At 40.3% G+C, this 19346-nt stretch overlaps 2 protein-coding genes across 2 annotated transcripts; both read left to right on the forward strand.

Moving 5' to 3' along the window:
- The first annotated feature begins 1485 nt into the window (after positions 1–1485).
- ISCA1 (iron-sulfur cluster assembly 1) lies at positions 1486–8473 on the forward strand. Its single transcript, XM_039343905.1, has 4 exons — positions 1486–1708; positions 4723–4776; positions 5682–5787; positions 6525–8473. Exons 1-4 carry the CDS (start codon positions 1628–1630, stop codon positions 6671–6673), a joined length of 390 nt encoding a protein of 129 aa, XP_039199839.1. The 5' UTR covers positions 1486–1627; the 3' UTR covers positions 6674–8473.
- Positions 8474–12098: 3625 nt separating this feature from the next.
- Positions 12099–18378, forward strand: LOC120308204. The gene is made up of 3 exons (XM_039343923.1): positions 12099–12487; positions 15876–16265; positions 18053–18378. The coding sequence occupies exons 2-3, from the start codon at positions 15905–15907 to the stop codon at positions 18307–18309; spliced, it is 618 nt and encodes a 205-aa protein (XP_039199857.1). The 5' UTR covers positions 12099–12487; positions 15876–15904; the 3' UTR covers positions 18310–18378.
- Positions 18379–19346: the final 968 nt, after the last annotated feature.

A 19346-nucleotide genomic window follows, 5' to 3' on the forward strand; every position in this document is an offset into this window, starting at 1 on the left:
GTACGTCTTTCCAAGTTACAAAGAGGAGACTTTCCTACCATTTAACTGTGGTTACAAGCCAGCTAGTAATGTGAAGATTGCAGGCAGGAGTCAGCCAGTCACTCCCTATTTGATGCAAGTTTCCTGAAATCTTGGATCATCCCCTCTCCTGGAATTAGAAATGACCCTTCCAGCACAAGCAGTTGGCCTTCCAATCTGTGCCTCTCAGTAGGACTTTGATGGTTCAGTTGTAAACCGTGACTCAATTGTCCCTTTGGAATACAGACCCCTTCATGGCCTCTTAGAAAGTTATACAGGGTTTGGTAACTAGGAATTATTCCTCTCAGGATTGTAAGAAGCAGCAATAAGATCAATGTAACAAAAATAGGGGAAATTTTGAGAAGTTACTTATTAAATATAAATGTATAAATGTATGTTAATGAAAGGTGTGATAAATATAAAGTGGTTGCTTCAAGCTCAGGAGAAATAGAGAGGTATGCTTGACCTGTGGTCCTCCAGGATGGGAAGTGCTTGAGACTGCAAACAATCGGATCCTTTTTCATCGGATGGGATTGTTTGGAATGCCAAGAAAAAAGGAGCAGAGGAAAAATATATCCTAGAGCAGGAGAAAAAGAGCTGTCTGCCTTGCATGTAAGTTCTCCGTATTATGTTTCTCGGTGGGGAAAAGGGGTTCTTAAAACCCACGTTCGGGTGACACTTCTGGATTCTGTTTACAGCTGGAAAATGAGGCCATCACAAGATTAAACTGAATAAATACAATTCGATTCCAAGCTGTTTTTAACTTTTTACATTTAACTTTTTACAGTTGCGACGCCTTTCTTAAACTGCTGAGCAAATTCTTCGTGAATACGATTCCCCGCGTTCCCAGATTATGACCAGGAGCCTCGCTGTTTCTCCGAGCGTGGGAATCATAATCCCGACATTTCCGGAGCTCGTTCCGCTGGGGATTGATTGCCTAACCTAGTCTGCCGATTAGAAAGAAATGTGTTCCCAGGGCAATCCCAAACGAGCAGGATAATCAGACGAAGTTCAGTTCGAAAGAAATAGGAGAACTTCATTAAAACGGGCGAGAAACAGGTTGTTCTCTTTTCGGTTTTTTTTTTTTTTTAAGCTATTGCATCCTTTAACATAAAAAGGTTCGCTCTACGTACATCTGACATTCCACCGGGAGCCGTCTCAGTTTCCCAGCCTTCTTCCGAACTCACCCACGACAAAAGGAGGCTGTTCGCGCACGGTTGGCTAGCCCAGGGGTAGGCAACCTCGGCTCTTTTATGACTCATGGACTTCAACTCCCAGAATTCCTGAGTCAGCATATGCTGACTTAGGAATTCTGGGAGTTGAAGTCCATGAGTCATAAAAGAGCCGAGGTTGCCTACCCCCGGGCTAGACTCTTGCGGCTGGGTGTGGCCTGCAGAAAAGGGCGGAGAGACCCAACCTCTTCAGGAACTGACCCGCCCACCCAGAATACCGAGTGGCGCACGATACACCCTATAGCGGCGAAAGCTCTCGAACAACAACCGCCTCCCTCCCTCGCTCGCTGACGCCACCAACGCGCCTGGCTTTGCGTTGCTTCGACCGCTGGGTGCATGGACCACATTGGAGGACGCGGCTGAGGCGGGTGAGGGTCATGGCCTCCTCCATGGTCCGAGCCACGGTCCGGGCTGTGAGCAAGAGGAAGATCCAGGCTACCCGAGCAGCCCTCACGCTGGTCAGTATTCGGGGGAGTTGCACCGCGCAGCCGAATCTGTCGCTCGCTGCAGAGCGGGCTTGAGGCTCCGGGCGGGGGGGGGGGGGGCTACCGGTTGGTAAACAAGCGTGCTGCGCAGGCGTGCCGTTGGAGCGGGCGGAGGGACCCCAGTGATGGTCTGGCGGGGATTGCTGCAGCCGCTTTTCCGGAAGCCCCCCCTTTTGTTCAATCTCCCCCCCCCTTTTTTTTTTGTTCTTCTATATATGCCTCATCTGCTTTCCACCACGGGCAGAAACATTCGCTAGGTAAAAAGTGTTTCCAGACGCAGTACGGTTAGTCCTCAACTTACCACCACAGTTGAGCCCCAAATTTATGTTGCTCCGTGAGAAATCTGTTAAGCGAGCTTTGCCCCATTTTACAACTATTCTTGCCACGTTTGTTAAGTGAATTGCTGCAGTTGTTAAATTGGTAACATGGGTTGTTAAGTGAATCTGGTTTCTCCATTGACTGTGCTTGTCAGAAGGTTACGAAAGGGGATCACATGACCACAGGGATGCAGCCACAGTCATAAGTGTGAAAAATGGTCATAAGTCACTTTTATCAGTGCCGTAAGTCGAGGATTACCTCTACAGCATTGCTTCTAGTAAACTGTTGCCATTGTGCAGCTGGTGGGAGATGAGCTTCACAGCTTTTCACTATTTTGTTACTGGACGTTATGAGAGGGAGAAGTATAGCACTGGAAGCTTTTGTAGTGGTAGTTTTTTTCTGCTGTTCTGCTGTAAACTAAGGCTTCTCAGTTTATTGTATCTCAACTGAGATTCCCCAATATTGAAGATTATAGAGCTGGAAAACACCTTTTATGCCACGGTGTTTTCTGTAGTTGCCCACCTCCTTTAAAAAAAATTATAGAGAAATACGTGAAAGGAATTTATATCAGGGTGAAAACACAAATGCCTCTGTGTAATTTTCCTGTTCTGGTCTTCAATATAAGTTATGGAACGGATTATTATATTTTATTGCCACACAACTTTATTGTGTGTAATGATGGGCATCAACTACTCCTCCAATCATTGGGTAGTACAAGTAGTCCTCGATTTACAGTAAACAATTCATTTAGTGACTTTGAAAGTTAAAAGAGCACTGAAAAAAGTGACGTGATCGGTTTACACACGTACGTACGACTGTTGCAACATCCCATAGTCACATGATTAAAATTCAGGCACCTGGCATGTATTTATGATAGTTGCGCTTTCCCGGGGTCATGTGATCACCATTTATAAACTTCCAGGTTGGCTTCTGAATCAAAGCCAATGGGGGAGGTCAGATTCACTTAACAACTGCAGTGATTCATTTAACTGTGGCAAAAAGATCATAAAATGGGGTGCAACTCATTTAACTGTCCTGTGTAGCAATGAAAAATATGGGCTCAATTGTGGTCGTAAGTTGAGGACTACCTGTATATGAGAACAAGTTGTTTACTTAGAAATGAACGTATTCATAGGTATTGGTGGCCAAGCACAGTAAAGCTTTCAGTCTTCTGTGCATAAAACCAGCTCTGTGGTGTTCAGTTTTATCTCAATGGAGAAATGGTTAAATACTCTGAATGTATTGAGATCTGAAATAGTATGATTTATATTTTCATAAGCAAAATTAACCCTGAGAACTTTGGGATCATGTCCACATAGTTTTTTTGAACAATGTGACCAAAGTGGTTTGCCCCTGCTTTCTTCTGGAGTGGTTTTCCAATTTCCCAATCTATCCCAAGCCTTCTAAACTGCTGGAGATCTCCCTCCCTAGTACTGTACTAACCAGGCCAAGCCTACTTAGCTTCTCAGATCAATCAATCTCATCTGGAAATCATTAAATGTTATTTAAATATGATAGCCATACATAATCTTAAGCAATATTTTCTTAAAATATTATAAATATTGACCATCCAAGAGCACTTCCTTTATATTTTTAAATTATTAAAAGGAATATAATTTTATTTTTTATTTATTTTTTAACGAGTCTTTATTATTTTTAAAGATAACTCCAGATGTTGAGCCTTCCTCCTCCCGTTTTCCCCACAACAGCCCTGTGAGGTGGGTTACGCTAAGAAAGTATGAGTGGCCCAAAGTCACCCAGTCGGGTTTCATGTATGAAATTACAATGAACAAAAAAACGTAATATTAGCATGCCCAAATAGCTGTTAGATGGACTTATAATTATTTCTGAGTTATAAACCTTGTAAGAGGTTTTTCCATGTGTCAAATCAATGTTTGATTGCATAAACCCCTCTCCCCATAGACCCCACCTCCACCGCATTACATTAATGACAAACTACACATGCAACTATATATATAAAAGTGTAATTGAAAAGAGATGTTACTGGAATGTTGGGAAGCCTAATTATTATTCCTCTCACAGGTTGGAATAATAGGTGTATCTCTAAAAAAACCCATGCCAAAGATAATGAGAAGCTGAAAAACAGGGCTGAATTCAGATTCTGCCAAGAGATTATTTTAGTGTGCTGCATAAAGATGAATAGATAGCAGCTGAGAAATGTTAGTATCATTTTTAGTTCAACAAAACAATTAACGTTAAAAGAAACTCTTGATTCCATTCTTCCCTAAACATTCAAGTGTAATTATTCTCTCACTACTTGTAGTTTTCTATGAATAAAAAGGACAAAATAGAACATACAATCCAATATTTGTACATTGTCTATAACATTTTTGTTTTAGAGTAAGAGGTTATTTTATTACATCTGAAGAAAGTTAGAAGTCATCATATATATATATATTTGTTTTCTGAGGTTTTCGCGGGTGTTTGTATGTAGGTCTTTGGTTATTCGGGTTTTCTCCCGCGTAAAATTGGACGCGGGAGAAAAATTTACGCGGGAGAAAACCCGAATAACCCTTTGATCCCCTCTGTCTTTTAATCTTTTTTTTCTTTTTTTAATTTGTATTTTATCTTTGTGATAACTTAATAAATTTGCTTTAAAAAGGTGTAATTGATAAGTCCTGTAACGCAAATTTCTTAATACCTTTCAGACCCCATCTGCAGTGAATAAGATAAAACAATTGCTAAAAGACAAACCTGACCACGTAAGTAGTGCTAGATGGTATGCCAGGCATTATTTGATATTCAGGAGTGTATCACAATCTGCTAATGAGTATTGCTGTAGCCAGTCACCAGTATATTATAGTTGATGGGAATGTGGTTGAAACAGGAAAACGTTTTGTTTCAAATCCAGAACAAACTATTGCAATCTGGACGTTGGGCCAGATCATTTTGAACTTGCAAAAGTTCTGCAAAACCAATCCTCAGAACACTCTGATTATGGCACTCTGATTTTGCATTACTCAAACAAAATATCTGGGCAAGCAACTATGGAAAGAGACACACATCCTCTTTCTCCTCAGCACTTCTAGCCTGACATGGGCTACAACCCACCTTACCAGCCCTCTTCTCTCATTCACCGCTGCTGGCTGGTCCCACTAGTCAGCCCACCTCAACCTTCCCATATCTTTCCCAGTTGCTTCTCCTGGTTGCTCACGTCTCCCGCATATTTATTCAACCAAATCTGCCTGCTCCCTCTTCCTAGCAGGTTTGCTCCCTCTTCTCTCGCTCCCGAAACCCCTTTTATGTGAATAAAAAAATCCCAATTTCATTCTGTGTACAAATCAAAATAGTCCTGATTCATTAAGTCACTGATCCTAAGATCCTAAAAGGTAGCCAAAATTGACTTTATTTAGGTGAACAGATTCTAGTCATGTCCCATTTGGACAATTGTTTTTCATGAGACTTATAGTAGAGTTTTGCACAACACTACTCAGAAATAAATGACACTTAGATTGAAAGGACTCAGAATCTGTGTGTATGGCTGATTTGCCCTAAAACTTTATACTATTCAAATTACGATAAAAGCATTGGGACAATAATTCTGGCACTTGAGAATTGTTGGCTTCATGCAAAAATGTTTCTTAATAATTTAATATTTATATTTCAGGTAGGAGTTAAAGTCGGTGTGCGCACAAGAGGTTGTAATGGCCTGTCCTATACACTAGAATATACAAAATCAAAAGGAGATTCTGACGAAGAAGTAGTACAAGATGGTAAGAGTACTCGGGATAGTAAGACTGCAAAAGTCATTGCAAATTCTAACTTCTAACTAAATCTGTTTGCAGTGTGTCAAATAGAATCAACAGAATTGAATGTGTGTAGCACTTCAGATTCAAAGGCCAAAAGGTGCTTCAGAGCACATAGGGATGGGCAAAGCAGCTCTTTAATCAGCCATGCCTTTGTTCCCAAGTGTGCCCTCTGTAGCTGTCCAGGGAAAAGACACATTTAGCTTCAGGTGTTGCTGCCAACAGGTGCTAGATTTATGACCTCATGCTCTCACCAAAGAACATCCCTTTTGCTTTTCAATCCAACATGCTGAATAGCCCCGTCAATAAGAATATTTTTTATTTATATCCCGCCTTTCTGTAGAATATTGACAGAGATTGATTCTCTCCTTTAAGCGAACATGGTGCTTTTACCATGAAATCAATGACTGACTAAAGGTCCAGTAATTTACTTATTTATTTTTATGACTAAGTCTGCCTACTTTTGAATGTTTAACCTCATACACATTTGGAAAAATACCAAAAAAATTATCAGTATAGCTTGCAGAGTACATCACTGAATAAGTGCAAAGCAAGTAGTATTTAAGGAATATCTATAACCTATTGAATATTTGTTGGCCTGTAGTGAAATATATGAACTATATTGTAGCAATATTTTGTGTAGTAAAAAAAAAAAAGCCTGTTGTATGCTAAATCTTTCAAATCTCTTTTTTCTTTTTAAAAAGGTGTCAGAGTGTTTATTGAAAAAAAAGCCCAACTTACACTTTTAGGAACTGAAATGGACTACATAGAAAACAAACTGTCCAGTGAATTTGTTTTCAATAACCCAAACATCAAAGGAACGTGCGGCTGTGGAGAAAGCTTCAATATTTAAATGGCCAGGACTAATTCCATGACTTTTAGCAATGTAAAAGTAACCAGTTTTTGTGTGTTTTTCAAGTATATAGACTTTGTAAAATAGTGGGCTTGACACTAAATAAAACTGCTGCATTTTGAAAATATAATCTGTGTGTTCAGTTCCCTCCCCCCCTTACTAAAACTTAAAGTGGGATAGAATGAAAGGTGGTTTGTTTGCAAAAAGTCTACAGTATTGCATAAGAATTCATAATTTGGTTTATAGCAAATTATATTTTTTAAGGAATCGACTCTTAGCAGTCGTGTTAATTCTTCACAAAATTAAAAAAGTTTCTGAAAACTTACTATATTTTGAATAGAAAGAATTATACTTCTCTGTGTATTACAGGATCTAAATATTGTTCATTATACTTTAAAGCAAAAGGCAATCGCATAGCAAAAATGTTCAGTGTTCCCTGTTTAAATGTTTTATAAATCTTTGAAAAATTAAGTTGAATTCTGATAGGCTTATGAGATTATATAACTTGAAGTGATTAATCCCTTTTAAGCAGGTAAACCTTTTTTTTAACCAGAAAAGCCAACAGTGTTTTCAACAATCTTATACTATGAGTGTAGCAAACAGTAGTAACGGAGAATTCTGTTTTGGGGGGGAAAAAAAGATCATGAAAGCAACTGAAAGTAAATTCTGCATTGTATTTACTAATTCATAGAGAATACATTTTCTCTAGTGGAGTAAATAATTTTATTATCATGCAGCAAAATTAAATTATTGAGCACCACAATTTTGTTAACTAATGGCAATTTATGATTCAACTTTAACTTTGTTAAAAACTGAATAAGAAGTCATTTTGCTTGAAAAAAAGCTTGAATTGTGCTGACAACTTAGAGAGTAATTTTACAAATATATTGTGTATTCATGTAATAATCTTGGATGAAATTAAGACTCATCTGCATGATTTTATGATTCAAGAAGTCATACTTTTACAAAGTTTAGTGTTCTTTTTACTTATTAGGTTTTTTTCCCCAATCAAGTACAGTAAATGTTTCCAAAACTCTCTCATGGTAAGATAGCAATTATCTTACATGGTCAGACAATCATACTAGCCTTAGGATGGGAGGAGGAGGAAAATGTTATATGAATGATATATGTCACATGTTACAGCACAAGATTACTACTCCAGTAACTTTATCAGTTGCCACAGCTCTGCTTTTCAGATACTTGCACTTAAGTGAAACACTGGGGAACAAATCCATTTGAAAACAGTTCAACAGCTGGAACAAACTGCTTTGGTAAGGCGTAAAATGCTTTGCATGGCAGATTTGACATGCTGCTGCTTATAAGATGTTTGAGTACAAGAAGAAAAATCAGCTTAGTCTGGACAGAGTTTGGCATGCTGAATTTTCAGCTCCTACAAACATGGTTTGCCTGGGTTATAGTTATTGATAAAATCTCTAAGAATATACTCATTAATATGTATAATATTGTTTTCACTTTGCAAAAATGGGTTTAAGTATTATTCCATGCTGAAAACAGCTATGCTATGTGATTAATGGTTATGAAAAGGACTTGAATGTAGCTAACATCATGTAAGAAACTTATGGATTTTTTTTCTTAGAAGCATTTTGTTTTTTCTTGATTCATAAGCTACTGTATGTGAATGAAATTCAGTTATGAAAATACAACGCACTGTTATTGAATACCTAACGCACAATTATGAAGTACATTTATACTAGTAATAATTTATGAATGTGTCTTTATTGATCATCTGTTATGTGTACCATAATGTAATTAAAAATGTAATAAATTATCTTTTGGTGATCATGGTATATATATTTATAGCAATTCCTAAACAAACCATAAATGAGAATTCTACTTTACCTTCCTAACTTCAAAATGGATTATTACAGTAAAAAGACACGCTTTCCATAGGTCAAGCTTGTCTTCCAATTACCCTGTACATGCAGTTTCCTTGTTGCTTCCTTGTGGGATATTTTTCAATTTCCCAGGCCAGCTTACAGTTCTGAGATTACCTAGTGGTCTCCCACTGAAGTCCTACCCTAACATTGCTAAGTTATTTGGATCACTGTAATTTAGCTAGATATTGCCATATGTGATAATAGGCAGAGCCTAGATCAGTGATGGCGAACCTTTTAGAGACCGAGTGCCCAAAAACTGGCCCTACTCCCGCTCTGCCCCCCATCCCCTGCCCCGCCTGCTTACTGGACCACTTACTGCCTCCAGAGCCCGCCGCAGATTGCCCAGGCAGCCCAGCAGCGCTATGGCAGCCACACCCTCTGCCCGCGCCCTGCAGCATCAACTGCATGATGGGGTGTGAGGGCAGAGTCTTGTCTACGCTGCCTGGCTGCCATTTCTTTAGCTGCGCTGCCCCATGTAGGCCACGCTTGGGGATGACTCTCCTTCAGGGGGGCTGCTGGAGAGGGTCGCGGGGGGAGGCAAGACTGGGGCAATGGCACATGTGCCCACAGAGAGGGCTCTGAGTGCCGCCTCTGGCACCCGTGCCATAGGTTCGCCACCACTGGCCTAGATTAGATGATTTCTAACAAAAATATTCTCCATATAAACTTGTTTTAATCTATTTTAAAATATAGTATCTAAGAGTTTGAGCCACAAACTGACAAAAACTTCATATTTTAAATCTATGGGTTTCCTAGGGCAGTACTATATTTTATTAAATTTATATACTGCTCATCTCAGTATTGAGAGCTACTCAATAAAAGGTAAATGTTCCTTTGGCCTATGAAAATATTTTATATTTCAGCAAAGTGATTGGGCCTTCAAATCTAATTGCTACAGGGGGGAAAAACTAACTTCTGCTGCAGTTACCTCAAATACTATTAAGGGGACTGATTGAGGACACGAGAAATAAGGCACAAATACAGAAATGAGAAATGAAAATCTATGGAGTACTGCCCCACCCACTTTGTGCACTAGTTTTGCAGGCCCTAGAAACCTCCCAAGAGGTAATGCGTATCTCAAAAAAAATTCACGAGGGGGATTAAGCAAGCTATTCCCTCAGCAAAGAATGCATTTTTATGACTGATTGTTCTGGCCCATAGAGCTCTATGACCCATAGAGCTCTATGACCCAGCTCTATGTTGGAAGGTCTGGCAGTTATTGGGTTAAATGCTAGGTATGTGGATGGGTCAGTGGGAGGAGTTCCAAAGGTCTTTGGGAGAGACTTCCTGGACACAAGCCACATGGGAATCTCTTTGTCTGTAAGAAGCATGGGCCATGGAAGGTCTCCCCTATAAGATGGTATAAAGAGCAAAATCTTCTTACCTAAGGAAAAGATCTGAAAGATGAACAACCAATGTATTCCCAGCAGCACCAATCTCAACATGAACGCAAGTAATCTTTCTCATTAAAATATATTTGTTTGTTATAAGATCGTTTCTTTTGAGTTAACTATCTGACTGGATTTGAAATATAACACTTTTGAATTTGGGTCAGTATACTGATAACGTGACAAAAACAGCAATCTTCTCCACCTACATGCCTCTTTGGTAGGTTGATGATCTCCGCATCACTTCCAAGATCAATTAAAACAGCCGACTCCTGCTTGTTAATGATTGGAGAGTCAGTTCCAGGTGATGTGGGAGGGCAAATCCGCACATGGTTTTGCAGTGAGACAAGTTGGGGAAAGTAGAAAACATGGCATATTGATAGTACCTATGCACAGAACTCCAGAATACATGGAATATATTCCCCTACACCAGGGGTAGGCAACCTTGGCTCTTTTGTGACTCATGGAACTGGCTCAGAAATTCTGAGATTGAAGTCCACGAGTCATAAAAGAGCCAAGGTTGCCTACCCCTGCCCTACACTCAACATCACTTGTGTTAAAATTGGACATGGATGAATTTTCAGTTTGGTGAACTGGAGACCAGTTACATCTCACCTGTCATATGTAAACTGGTGGCCAGGGAATTCTGGGAATTGAAGTCCACGTATCTTAAAAGTTGCCAGGTATGTAGAACACTGATTTACAAAACACTAAAAAAAATTTTTTGCATATATTACACAAATAGAACTTTCAATTTAACCCATAAGTAATATTTTGCTATCCTGTCTTAATCACTCCAATATTGCTTTTTAGTGGCAACACCTTTTATTTTTCTTAAAAAGATTTGGGCAATTTGGAGTCGTCCTGATCTACAACTTGAAGCTTTCAGCATTTCTTACAATGCTGATTGACACTGCCAGATGTTATATTACCCCTGGAGGACCACAGCAGTGACATGTTCCAGTATCTCAGGGGTTGCCACAAAGAAGTGGAGTCAAGCTATTCTCCAAAGCACCTGAGGGCAGGACAAGAAGCAATAGATGGAAACTAATCAAGGAGAGAAGCAACCTAGAACTAAGAAGAAATTTCCTGACAATTAGAACAATTAACCAGTGGAAAAACCTGCCTCCAGAAGTTATGAATGTTCCAACACTGGAAGGTTTTAAGAAGAGATTACACAACCATTTGTCTGAAATGGTATAGGGCTTCCTGCCTGAGCAGGGGGTTGGACTAGTCACTAGAAGACCTCCAAGGTCCAACTGTTCTATCCTATTCCTATTCCTATTATTTCCTTACATATTACTGATGTGCAATCTTCCCTCCCTCTGCACAGAAATGACGTCCGGGAGTTGCAAACTTACTTTCAAAGAATGCAAATGACCAGCTGTCTGCAAGGAATATAAATCCTTCCATTCCCCACCATCCAGTCAGAGCTGAAGAAGCGTCTTGGATGAGAAGCGAAACGTCTTCAAGGAAAAACAAGACAGTCCAGTTGCCTCGTCAAAAAGCACCTATGGGACAACTATGGCCTGGAATGACTGAGAATCTCCATAGACATCTGCTTTCAAAGAAACGCGAAGAGGGTGAAGACTCAATCGGGGGGCCCAGTTCGTTCACTGAGGAGGTAGCCGGGGCCTCGTCGTTCAGTAGGATTTGCTCCCACCTCAAGCTCCAGGCAGGGGTTCTCAACCTTGGCAACTTTAAGACTTGTGGACTTCAACTCCCAGAATTCCTCAGCCAGCTTTGCTGGCTGAGGAATTCTGGGCGTTGAAGTCCACAAGTCTTAAAGTTGCCAAGGTTGAGAACCCCTGCTCCAGAGGTTTGCGGCTGGATGGAGCTCCTTTTTTCGAGCACCGCGGAGCGAGCCTCCCCTTCGGACCAGCGTCGCCTGGCTGCTCGCTAAGATTTCATGGGGGGGGGGGGTCGGGCTAAACCCGGGCTGGCAAGCCCAGCCTCTCCTTTACCCCAAACTCCTTACCTTGCTCTCTTGTATAGAGGGAGGCAGCGGTAGAAATTGTGAGACGATAATGAGGCATCCTTTTGAAACCACTGATTGGTTCAGCGGGCGGGAAGGGATAGACCCAGCTTCCCCAACCCGGCTAGGCGAGGCGCATGCGTGATCTGTCGCCGCCGGTAAGTTTTGCTCTCTGAAATTGTCCTGCGGTCTTTAAATCCTCAAAAGCTGATTTCTCTACGTGACGACGATCTCTCACACTTCTGATATTTTGGGCTGCTCTTGTTAAGTGGTTTTTCCGATGCATCTTTTTCGTCTTGTGGTGGGAATGTTTGGAACACCGGGCGATAAGAAAAATTCCTCCGGCCCCGAAAGGGACGCTCGCTTTTTTTCCCCTATCGACCCCCCCCAGAGGGAGGTTTTTCGCAAAACACTCCTTTCCGCACGTGAGTTTGGCTTCTTTGTTGCCACCTGTTACCTAGTCGGGTCTCTTTTTTCCTTTCCCCTTCCATGCAGAAAAGCGGAAAGTTTTATAAACTCCGAAAAAAAGCTTAATGGACGTTTCTTAGGCTGGGTAAGTTTCAACTCTCCGGGATAAAATGTGGCTGATTCGTGTCTACTTCTGCGTGATGTGAGATTGTGCTTAACCGAGTTGAAGTTTCACTTGTTCATGATGGTACGCTTATGCTCAGGAGAAGATTTTGGTAATTAATTGGCTTGCATCCCACTGAAGCAAACAAACAAAAAGTTAAAGTTATAAAGTTAAGGATTAAGGTTGGGGGGGGGGGAATCCCTCAATATTATTTCTGTCCTGCTCTAATTTTTGAAAGCAGGAAGAGGCCTCTCAGACTTTTGTAATCCCAGTTCAAAGCATATACAGACAACCTTCAATGTCAGCCGGTTTGGTCTGGTAGTTAAGGTAGCAGGCTAAGAGACAGAGTTTTATCCCACCTTAGACATGAAAGCTACCTGGATGACTTTGGACCAATTATTCTCTCCCTCAAGCCAACCTGCCTCACAGGGTTGTTGTGGGGGAAATAGGAAAAGGGAGGAGTATTGGGTATGTCCTTGACTTATTTATAGAAATAATAAGGGTGGGACATAAATACAAAAAAATACAAAATACAAAAAAATCCCCAAATCCTTTTATAGTTTTCCCTGGAACTTTCTTTTTTTGACTTTTTGTCAAAAGCCAGTGCAGTGACTTTCTACATTTTGAAACTAGAAAAACAAACTTGTATGTCCTAATTATGCTTAACACATTTAATAATAGAAGGAAAAAACAAAAGAGCAACCTGAAAAATATTTTGCATTATTATATTTTGCATAGAAAAGACTGGACCTATCTGAAATGGTGTAGGCCAAGATCTCCTGCTTGAACAAGGGGTTGGATTAGAACAGGGCTTTTCAACCTTTTCACCCATTGTACCACTTTTAGGATACGGCAATATCCGAGTACCACCAGTCACCTAGCAAGGTGTCAAAAACTTGATGACCAAAAAAAAAAAAAAAAGGAAAAAAGTGATGAACTACAGGTAGCCCTCGACTTACAACAGTTCGCTTAGTGACTGTTCGAAGTTACAATGGCACTGAAAAAAGTGCCCCCCCCCCAAGCCACAGCCAAGCAAGACAGTTGCCTGTCCATCTGGCGGTGCTCTTCCTCCTGTCTGACGTTTCCATTGTTGTGAGCATGTCTGTTGAGAATTGGCAGTGGGGGTGGGGTGGAGTGTGTGTGGTTTTTATTCCCCCCCATCTGATGGGTGGTTGCAGCAGGTTTTGGTCACTTCACATGATCCTGGGACACTGTGACCATCATAAATATGAATCAGTTGCCATGCATCTGAATGTAAATCACAAGACCCTGGAGACAAGGCAACATTCCAGTTGATTGGTGCTTCTTCAGGGCTCAGCAGAAGCGCCAGATCAGCACCGAGCTCCAGCTGGAGCCTGGCGCTGATCCTGGCACTTCCACTGAGCCCTGACAGTCCCGAAGAAGTGCCAATCAGCTGGAAAGCGGCACTGAACCTGGTGCTTCCACTGAGCCCTGACAGCCCTGCAGCTCCAGCCATCTCTCGCTCAGGCTTGTGCGGTGCTGCCACCGGTTCAGCTCATTCCCCTCCCCCGCTACCACTTTTCTAGGATGGTCATGTACCACCTGCCAGGTGCCAATGTACCACAGGTGGTACCCATACCACTGGTTGAAAAGCCCTGGACTAGAAGACCTCCAAGGTCTCTTCCATCTCTAGTCTGATTGAGTTTGTTATATGATCCTGATTATATACCATGAAGTTGGTGTTCAACTCTTAACGACTACATATATTTTCTCCAGGGTGATCAGTCCCTAAGCTGGTCTTTTAGTCTTCCAATGGTGCATCCATCACCACTGTAACTGGTGATGGGTTTGCTACTAGTTGTCCTCTTCTCTTTCCTTTCCAGCCTCAAAGCTTTCTCTGGAAAGCTAAATCTTCACATAATATGTCTAAAACAGGATAATATATATGCCTTGAATGAGAACTCTGGATGAATTTGTTTGATAATCCATTTATTTGGGTCATTGAACCAGGCAATCCTAGAGCTCAAAAAAGGGAAGTCCATGTATGAAGAACTATATAGGTAGTCCTCAACTTACAACAGTCCATTTAGTGATCGTTCAAAGTTACAACAACATTGAAAAGAGTGACTTATGACCATTTTTCACACTTAATGACTGTTGTAGCATCCTTATGGTCATGTGATCAAAATTCAAAAGCTTGGCAACTGACTCATATTTATGACGGTCACAATGTCCCGGGGGCATGTGATCACCTTTTATGATCTTCTGACAAGCAAAGACAATGGAGAAGCCAGGCTCACTTAACAACCATGTTACTAACTTAACAACTATAGTGATTCACTTAACAACTGTGGCAAGAAAGGACTTAAAATGGAGCAAAACTCACTTAACCACCGTCTAACTTGGCAACAGAAATTTTAGGCTCAATTGCGGTCGTAAGTCGAAGTGTGAATTGATTCAGAGTGCTTCAAAAGAGCTAAGTGGGTTGTCAAAATCAGGACTACCAGTACATAGCAGCTAAGAGATACCAAATATTCCAATTTGTTGCTGTTTAATAGTCATCTGCATTTTTGAGCTCCAAATGATTTAGACCAACCAGATGCAGCTGTGGTATACTGATCAAACACTATTTGTAATGGTTGGCATTTTTATTAAAATTATATGCCGAGTGCAAACTAGTCAGCATCAGTAGCAAGCAAGCCTAAGTTAAACTGAGTCAGCTGAAGTATCCTGAATATGGTCATTGTTATATTTATACAATATAAATATTTATATTTATATAAATATAATGTTATGTTTATATAATTAAATATATATTATATATAATTATATATTATAATTGGTTCAAGTGTAGATACCATAATTACGCTGAATTCAATTCATTGAAAAAAGCATTGAAAAGAATGAGATTTTTTTTCTTACTAGATAATTGACTGGAATATATTGCCTTCTCTACAGTAGGCTTGTATACTATGCTAAATCAAAAGAAAAAAAATACCCACATTGTGCTTTTCTCTTAAATAGTTGGCTAAGTTGTGGTTTAAATCAGTCACAATTAGCTAGGCTCATAGATCATGCTAAATCAAAGCTAAACATGTTTTTATTTTTTATATATTTATATATTTATAAAAGGTATAGGCTGCCCATCTTACCTCATGTTAATTACTTATCATTACTAATTATACTTAATATATGTGAACCAGGATACTACATATTATGTCATCTTTGATCATTACAGGTCAAATTACAAATGTGCAATTTAATTTTTAATCTATTGCAAATCACTTTCTAGATAAAAAGGAATTAAGGAATATTATAAGCTACTAACCCTTGTATTTAAATGTATGTGAAGCAACTATGTAGAATGACTTCTAAAGAACCTTACTCAACTCTTCTTCATGCCATTCAGCCAGCAGTTCTTGAAGGACAGCTGCAAAAATGGATAAAGACCAACTCCAGGAACCCAACTCCATCTGCTCTAGTGTGCTTCATGAAGATGCAATCGTTATAAAGGATTCAGATAAAGATGCTACCGAAGACAGAGATACTCCCACATCTGTACTTTCCAAACAACTGGTTGAGTCAAAAAGCAAACAGAAGCCTTATCCTGAACTGCCACCAGCATATGTGCTTCCTTACCTGGTTTTAATAGAGAATTGTCTTCATTTGCCATTTCCCATCATCAGGAAACAATGTCTCACAGGAGAAATACTGTGCAGGATAGACTCTTTAATGCTGAGGCGCAAAAAGAAGAAACCACCTACTTTACTTGAAACAGCAAAAGTACCAATATTTCAAGGTTGCCTAGATTCTCAGTTGTAATTGGGGATGAGTAAAGCATTCAGATAAAATGAAAATATGGGTTAATGATTTTCAAAACTTAAGAATGGAAGCCAGTTTTTGAGCCCAAACAGTTAAGTAGTGGATCCTTTTGAAGTCAGGGAGAACTCCTGAATATTGTGTTCAGAAAGTGAATTATAAGAGAGGTAAAAGATTAAATAAAAGAATCAGCCACTGATTGGGAGAATAGCTATTTTGTAATATGAGGGAAACTGGAGATAAATATTAAAGTCAGAAGGACTTTCTGCTTAGAAGTTAGTAGCAAAATTCATAAAGTCTGTAGTTTGCGAATCTCATTCAAAACCTGTCTGTCTCAATCTAATAACCATAGATATTGTGGCTAAGAATCTTGGGAATAGCTGTCCCAACTTATGTGGAGAATGCCCCGCTTCAAAGTATTTACATAACTCATAATTTCCAACCTGATTGTCTTCCAAATGTGCAGACTTTAACTTCTGGAATTCTCAGAAATTGTCACACTCGCTAGGAAATACCTGGAAGGAGGCCAGATTGAGTAGGCCCGAGTTAAACATCAAACTATGTGTAAAACTTGGTGGCTGAAATAGAAGTGGCATTTCATTGGAGGACAGGACTGAATGTGGTCACTTAAGCTTGATCTTGAGCTTCTACCTCCTTTAGTTCAAGTTACAAGCAGCGAAAGTAGCCTCTACTATCTGGAAATGCACGTACCCCGTGTTTCCCCGAAAATAAGGCCCATTCTTTTTTTTTCCTCCAAAAGAGGCATTGGGTCTTATTTTCGGGGGTGTCTTTTCCACTGTCCTGCCTCACAGCAGTGGCACTAACAGTCCTGTCCAGAAGGAACCTGTGTGGCCATTGGCCCACTTCTTCTGCGACCACTCACTACTGTTCGCGTGTGTGATCCCCAGCCTCCATTTTGCCAGCAGAGGCTTTCAGGAAAGGCCTCTTAGCCCAGAATGGAGCTCCGGGATGATACGCGCATCATCCCACCCAGCCTCTGTTTCACGGGCAAAGCCCCTTCAGGAAAAGGCCAGGGAGAACCTGAAGGCCTCTGCTGGTGAAAAGAAGGGTAGGGACAACATGTGCAAGTGGTGGCCAGCAGCTGCAGAAGAAGTGGGCCAGTAGCGGCCATGCAGCCTCCTTCTGCATGGGGCTGCACGCCGCCGCAAGGTGAGGCAGTTGTGCCGTGGAAAGCGGGGGCCCTTAAGGTAAGTGGGTGCGGGGTGCGTGGGGCAGCTTCACCCCCCCACCCCCACTCTAGCTTTATTTTTATCCATGCATCTCATCCCACCTCGTGCAACCAGACAATGGGACAGTGGACAGGGTCTTAACTAGGGCTTATATTAGACACATGCATAAAAATCAAGCTAGGCCTTATTTTCAGGATAGGTCTTATTTTCAGAGAAACATGGTATGAGCAGAAGCTTCATGCAGGTCCTAGCCAGCTTGGCTGATGATGCCAGATATTATAGTAGGATTTGTAATTCTGCAATATCTGGAAGTCTGGTTTCCAACCCTAGCTGCACAAGAACAGAATTGTATTATCAAGCTGGTTCCTCCTGTGAATTCTCAAAAAAGAATTCAGTAGGCTATCTAGCAGCAATAGGCTATTTGATGGGCCTGGCATCTGCAGTTTCCAGTCCAATTATAATGTTTTGGCATAATATACTGAGTGCTATTCCTTTTTAAATTTTTCTCAGCCAAGGAAAAAAACATATTCACTAATATCTGATATGATCTGATATTCTGTACTTTCTTTCTTTAAAGAAACAAAATACGTAACTTTTGAAGGCCTGAAGGATCTACAGTGGAAATTATTCAAAGGTCTGCTAAAACGAAAGCCAAAAACAATAGGAATTTGGAGGGAGGCAGATTACAGAAAGAAATCTGTTACAAGTGTTAACCGTGAAGCAAAGGAATACATCCTTCCCCTGCTACCTAAAGACTGGATAATTGATGAGTCCCTCAAGTTTCCCAAGGAAAAGATTTTTTTGTGTTTTTTAGAAACTGAGTCACACCTGTGAATATGTAGCGGTCCCTGGAGTTTAGAAAGAATGTATGTAAACAAGCAGTAAACAACACATTGTGCTGGACATATAGTGTGATGCCATTAATTAATTTGCTTATTCTAACTTAAAATAGGATTATTTTGGTTTCCAGCAAGTCAGTTCTTTTTTTTTTTTGCTACAATAACCTTTTCTGCTATTCTATGCCAATTTATAATTCATAGGTGTGTATTTTGATTAGGAGAATTTATCTTTTGAACTGTATTGTTGCCTGGCTTTATCATTGAACTTGCAAGCAAAAAATGTGAAGCTACAAATGTTAAGCATCTTGAGTAAAATGGTAGAAGAAACACTATTTGGTAGTGTTTCTATAAAAAAACAAAAACCCATCCATCAATTATGCTAGGATATGTAACAAAGTAAAACATATGTTTTCAATATTAGGCTGGCCAGCAGATGGCAGCAGAAATATAATTTTGCCCAAAAATCATTTGCTGGCCCACAGGGGAAAAAAAAAACCCTATAAAATCCAAAGCTGAGTGATAGCTTTATTGAGATAAAAATGGGGTGGGACTCTTTACTTAAAGCAAACCCTATCAATCACAAAAGGTCTTTAGCAGTAAATAAAATAACAAAATTATTTTCACAGTTCTTGTATTGCAAGACCATATTTGCTTACAGACAGCCATTCAGTTAAAGCAGTTCCTATCTAGGAACAATTTCTATGCAATTAAGTGTGAACCGTATTTAAATCATTGCTTTGCAGAAATGACAATATTGGAGGGAAAAGCATTACAGGTTCTTTGGATACTGTGACTATGCTAGAGAAAAAGTATTGCAAGCAGTAATATATATGCCAAATGTATCTGTATGCTTGGAACTGCCACTCTCAGAATTTCTAGCCAGTAGATTGCAGCATTACCATCCCAGTATATGTGGGGAAAATAGCAATAGCACTTGCCCGATAGTGTTTTACAGCACTCTCTGGACACTTTACAAATGTCAGCATATTGCCCCCAACAATCTGGCTCCTCATTTTATCGACTGGATAGAAA

The sequence above is a fragment of the Crotalus tigris genome, unplaced genomic scaffold, assembly GCF_016545835.1.
Source record: "Crotalus tigris isolate CLP2741 ecotype Arizona unplaced genomic scaffold, ASM1654583v1 scf7180000017881.257975618366:2651188, whole genome shotgun sequence".
Taxonomy (NCBI): Eukaryota; Metazoa; Chordata; class Lepidosauria; order Squamata; family Viperidae; genus Crotalus; species Crotalus tigris.

Coding starts and splice junctions, on each gene's coding strand:
- LOC120308204 (XM_039343923.1), top strand. CDS start 15,905: ATGGATAAAGACCAACTCCAGGAACCCAACTCCATCTGCTCTAGTGTG. Junction 16,266..18,052: donor AAAAGTACCAATATTTCAAG/GTTGCCTAGATT, acceptor CTTTCTTTAAAG/AAACAAAATACGTAACTTTT.
- ISCA1 (XM_039343905.1), top strand. CDS start 1,628: ATGGCCTCCTCCATGGTCCGAGCCACGGTCCGGGCTGTGAGCAAGAGG. Junction 4,777..5,681: donor TAAAAGACAAACCTGACCAC/GTAAGTAGTGCT, acceptor TTTATATTTCAG/GTAGGAGTTAAAGTCGGTGT. Junction 5,788..6,524: donor CGAAGAAGTAGTACAAGATG/GTAAGAGTACTC, acceptor CTTTTTAAAAAG/GTGTCAGAGTGTTTATTGAA.